At 50.8% G+C, this 5,570-nt stretch overlaps 1 protein-coding gene across 1 annotated transcript in view; it reads right to left on the reverse strand.

The window, feature by feature from the left end:
- SPNS3 (sphingolipid transporter 3 (putative)) overlaps positions 1–5,570 on the reverse strand; it is a 41,484-nt gene that overhangs the window by 25,502 nt on the left and 10,412 nt on the right. The window contains exons 5-6 of the mRNA XM_023530368.1: positions 5,151–5,438; positions 4,135–4,287 (exon numbers count right to left, since the gene is read on the reverse strand). Of these exons, the coding sequence (XP_023386136.1) occupies positions 4,135–4,287; positions 5,151–5,438 (441 nt within the window). The remainder of the gene's footprint in view (positions 1–4,134; positions 4,288–5,150; positions 5,439–5,570) is intronic.

The raw sequence follows: 5,570 nt of genomic DNA on the forward strand, positions 1-5,570 counted from the left end.
ACTAAAGGAAGTGGAGGCAAGTGGACATTTATTTATTGAGCTCCTATGATACACTTGGCCCTTCTCTGGTCACTGTATACACCCTCCCTCCTCGAATCCCTCCTTCTCCTCTCTGTCTTTGAATACCTCTCAAGCAGCCCCCTCCTAACTTCACTACCTTTCCCACCCGTTCCTGTACCCACCACCACGTCACTCGGCCCCTCTTGCACCTTCCTCCTATGCAAAACTGTCCCTGCAGAACAACCTCCATACAGGTCCCCAGAGGGTGCTTTCTAGAACACAGATCTGACCACTCCCTGCCTAAAATTCTCCACTAGCTCTCAAACGTCCGCCAGATTTGTTGCCAACTCATTGCAACATACATAGCTCTTCATGATGTGACCCCGGCTGACCTCAACCTCCAGCTCCATCCAGCCCCCAGACGAGTTGTTGTCCGTTTCATACTTTTGATTCCTCCATTTAGACACTCTTCAGTAGTGTTTCCACTTACTGAACTCCTACTCATCCTTCAAGACACATCACAAATATCCCCTCTTGGGAGATGCCTGCCCCTGGCCCTTTGCTTATTGCTTCACTCCCTTTAGTTCCCATAGTACCTTCTGTGTCTCTATCATCAAGGTCATTACTTATTACCTGTGAATTCCTAGAGACCAGAGACAAGATTTGGTTTACTTTCTTGACTCTATATTGGAAGCATAGAGCCTGGACCACAGGAAATATATGAGCAAATTAGCTCATTGAGCCCTCCCAGAATTCCCAGGTGGACAGATGAGGAAGGTTAAGGTTAAGGTTACCCAGCTAATAAGTGACAGAGGCAGGATTTGAATATACATCTTTCCCTCCTGGTCCATCCTGCTCTCCCAAACCTCCTATTAAAGGAGCTCAAAGGGATGCCAAGACTGACCAGCATGAGCTCTTGAAAACGTGAGTATAACCAGGAACTTCCCAGCCCCTCAGTGGCTCCCTGTTGTCCTTAGGGCAAGCTCCCAGCCAGCACAGTGGTACTGGCCCCTGCTGACTTGTGTAAGCTCCCCTCTTTTCTCCTTCACGCACTCTGCACAAATGATTAAGAATTCTCTAAAGTCACCCTACGTTTTCCAGCTACCTTGCCTTGGCCCACACTGTTCCCTTGGTCTCGAGTGCCATTGCTCCCCCACCTGCCTTCTCTACCTGGCTAGTATCCCCACCCTGACCAAAACATTTCCAGAAGTGCGTGGGATGTCCAGGTGTCCTGCTATTACTTCTATGGCTCCCACAAAGATGTAAGAACATGACAGATGCAAGAATATAGTTACTGAAAAATTGAATCACACACACAAAAAAAAAAACAGCTCTCCTCTAAACAACTTCTGTGAAATGTCCATTCCACAGGCTGAGGACTTGTTCTTCTGCCCCACTTCCTTGATTTATAGGAGAGAGCATAGAGCCCAGAGAGAGCAGGAATCTGCCTGAGGCCACACAGCCCCTCATAAGCAGAGCCAGGGCCTCCTGGCCTTCTGCCTACCAGACAAAGCGTGTGTGTCCTTAGGCAGTTTAAAGGTGCTCACCGAACCTTCCCAGCCTTCCAAGCTGTGCAAGGCTCTGGCTTAGCCCAGTCAAGTGATCCCAAGCCCCAGATGAATGCTATCCACTTCTGAGTCCTGGTCTGAGCTGGCCTTGGCAGGTTCTCGAGACCTTTGTGAGACTTAGGATCAATTATTCAGATAGGCAGTGTAGACAGGAAAGACCTTCCATCAGTCCCTGAGCAGAAGGTATGGCCAGAGGACATGCCCAGCTACGAAGGGACCCCTCATCCCTACAAGACCTTCCCAGAATCAGACTCTCAGAGCCAAGAGGGTCCTTAAAGGCCTGCAGGTTCTATGCTGATTCTCTGTACAATGGTCCTGGCAAACAGCTGTCCAGCTCCTACTTACATATACTCCCAAGGGCCGGAAGCTCCCTACTCTCATACAGCCCTTCCATCTGGCAAGCTCTAAGCATTGGAAGTTCTCCCTCTGGTTGAGTTGGAATCCTGTGTTCTGCAGCTTCCTCCTCCACCTCACCCTTACCCTGCAGCTTATCCTAACCCCCGAGGTGTGTTAATAGCTGAGGTCTGAGTTGAACCTCAACACTGGGAGCTTCTTCCCACTCTGTGGTAGGCTGAATAATGGCTCCCTGAGGTGTTTAAGTCCTAATCTCTGGAAGCTGTGAACGTTACTTTATATGGAAAAATGTGGTTACATTTAAGGATCTTGAGATGGAAAGATTATCCTCCATTATTCATTGGGTCCTAAATGTAATTACAAGTATCCCTATAAGAAGGAAACAGAGATTTGAGACAGAAGAGGAGAAGTCATCTGTCTGTGGATGCAGAGCCCGGAGTGATACAGCCACAAGCTAAGGAATGCCAGCAGCCACCAGAAGCTAGAAGAGACGGGGAAGGTTTCTCCCATAGAGACTCCAGAAGAAGACTGGTGCTGCCGAACTTGATTTTGGCCTAGTGAAACTATTTTGGATTTCTGGCTTCCAGAACTATGAGAAAATAGATTTCTGATGTTTTAAGCTACCAAGTTTGTGGTCAATTTTTATATCAGCCCCAGGACACTAATGCAAACTCCCATGTCAGTTTCTCACACAGGATCTCTGGAGGAACTGAGTTAGAGGAAGAAGCTAAAGCTGAGAAAAGGGAAAGTGACTTGCCCAGAAACACACAGCCAGTTCATGCCTGAGGCGGAATCGCATTCTGTTCATCTCCAACTTTTTCAAGCTGTCGTGGGGCTTTTAGGGCTCAGTCTTTGCTTCCAGGGAGATAGCAGTCTAGCTGTGGCACCAAGACCAACATCCAGTCTCATTTGATGCATGAATTCATTCACTCACTGGATGCTTTCCCTGAACACTTATGGTGTGTGTGTCAGAAAGCTGCTCCCAGCTAGGTAGAGAGATGCTCACGTCAACTAAGTAACAGATAGTCTCCGGAGGCAACAGGACTTGGAGCTTGAGAGCACCAGCTTTGGAGACAGTAGGGTTTGAATCGTGGCTCTACTACTCGTTAGGTATGTGACCTTGGACAAGTCACTTAACCTCTCTGATTTTCTACCCCCTCGTTTGTAATACAGGAATAATAACAGAGTTAACTATTATAAAACTTCAGAGGATTTTTCATGTAAAATGCTTACCTTAGGACCTGAACTAAAGTTAAAGCTTAAGAAGTAACAATGAGAAAAGGGAGAGGAGCTATGGGCAGAGGGCATAGTTTGGGCAAAGGCACAGACAGGTGAGAGGGCATGAGACATTCTGGAAATTACACAAAGCTCTCTCTGGGCATCAGAGAATGAGGAAGAGGCCAGAGAGGAGGCTACAGAAGCAGGGGATGTGCTGCCAGCAGAGAACTGGTGTCACCGAAGCCTCGGGGAGCATGGAGCTCCTGGGAAAAGCTCAGAGCCCTGAGGAACTCTGAGGAGCCCATGGGGCAGGGTTGGAGAGGAGGGGACCACAGGAGACTGAAAAGCTTCAACCAGAGAGGAGGAGGAAACTAGGACTGCAGGTTTCCAGGAGGAGAAGAAAGCAAGTGAGAGAGGACTGAGATGTGCCCTCTCGATCAGGAGGTCACTGAGTCCTTGGAGAACGGGGTGAGAAGGGCATTCACTGAAGGCAGAGCACCAGTATGGCTTTTGCTCTCTACCCCTCTCCACCCTCTCAGCAGCTTTCCCAGACTCTCAGCACTTGAAATGAGGCAGAGAATCAATGAATGCATGGGTGAAATCCCTAAGCCAGATGAGTAATGAGGCCTCCCAGTGCCTCAATTTGCCATCTGTAAAATGGGATGGCCTCACACTATAGGTCCCTTTGAAGGAAAGTTGCCTGAGAGTACCATCACTCACTCTGACTCAAGTGCCTTCTGGACCACCCCCAGAAGCCCAAGAGTGGGAGGACAGGCGCTGGGGCCCAGAGATGACTGAGGAGCTAGCTTCCTGTGGCCACTCAGGATGGCAGGAGCGCAGCTAGAGCTAGAACCAGACTCTTGCCTGCCAGCTGTGTCCTGACCTCTGGGATCTTCATATGCCTAGTTTTGGGGCTCAGAACCTCCTAAAGACTTCCCCACCATGATTCCCCCTGACCTGGGCCACATGCCCAGGGCTCCAAGAGGCACCTCACCTGTCCTTGTTGTTACACGGCTGCCGGAGGCAGGGAAGCTGCAGCCCGTGCACCACACGAGCCTCAAACAGAAATGTAGGGGCCCAGAAGCCCAGTGCTCCAGTCACAAAGGCCATGGCTGTCACTCCAAGGGTCGACAACACAAAACTCCAGCTACAAAAGAAAGTGCCCTGGCTGAAGTGGAAAGAGGACTAGAGCTGAAGGGACCTGTCTGCTCCTATCTGCTCTTCTTCTCATCTTCTGGGCATTTCAGTCACCTGGGCACTCAGGTGGGCTCCAGGCTCCAGATCCTCCCCAACATTCCCTAACAACCCAGCATATCCCACCTCCACACTTTCACTCATGCTTTGCCTTCCTCCCTCCTCTCTGCAAAACCAATTCTCCCATTCTGAAGGGCTAACAGTCTGACATCAGATTCTCCAGGAAGCTGCCCCTGCTGCCCTTCCCTTCCTCTGAGTGCCCTCCACTGGCCTCATGGCTCTGTAACAAAGAGAGTTGGGTCCTGTTTGTGCCTCTCATTTCAGTAAATCATGAGGCCTGGGAGTGCAGTTGACTCCTGTCTGCCTCCCGACCATGCCTGGAACAGAGGATGGATGCACTCTCATGAGGCTCAGAGAGGTGAGTGATTAACTCCTGGCATCCTCCCAGCAACCCTGAGAAGCAGGCAAGGCTGGAGAATTATGTCCACTGAATAAATGAGGGAAGTGAGGCTCCAAGTCTCAGGTCACTCAGGGATAAGGCAATGACAGAGCCAAGGCTACAGCTCATGCTGCCTGACTGCCTCCCTCCCTTCCTGTCTCCCTCCCAGCCCATATTCTGCCACATGGCCAGGGGAAGTGGGCCTCCAAGTGAGGGTGGGGCATCTCCGTTGGTGAGTGGGAGCTCAGAGGAGAAAGAGGGCTGTGAACCTTGGACAGTCACAGAGGGCTCCCTGGAGGCAGAGAGAGGGAGGTCAGTGATGCTGGAGCAGACAGTGGGGTTTTCAGTGACAAGAGGGGAAGAGCAGAGATACTCACTTTCTCCCCAGGTATCTGATGTCCGCACACCAGCTGCTCCTCAGGTCCCTCATGGCCACCTCCCCCTGCTTCTCAGCAGCTCCCCGGGGAGGGTCTGGAACCAGTGCAATAAGCAAGATCAAGGCCACAGCTTCCAGGCAGGGCAAGATCTGGGAACAGAAGGGCCCAGGAAGCTCAGGACCACAGACTTCTCCTGAAAACCAGGAGATCCTGGGCTGGGCTGAACTCTGTGGTCTAGGCGCTTGGGGTGCTTTGTGCCCTGGGAGGTAAGGGAGGACAGCTCGTTTCCTGGGTGCTGGTTATACAGAGCCTGACATACCACTGTTCCTCACCCATGAGAGTATGGCCTCTCTGGGGAGTGGGGTCCCCTTGGGAGTTAATTTAATACCTGTCTGTCTAGTACAGACATAACTCTATTGG

Source organism: Pteropus vampyrus, unplaced genomic scaffold, assembly GCF_000151845.1.
Source record: "Pteropus vampyrus isolate Shadow unplaced genomic scaffold, Pvam_2.0 Scaffold50, whole genome shotgun sequence".
NCBI classification, from domain to species: Eukaryota; Metazoa; Chordata; class Mammalia; order Chiroptera; family Pteropodidae; genus Pteropus; species Pteropus vampyrus.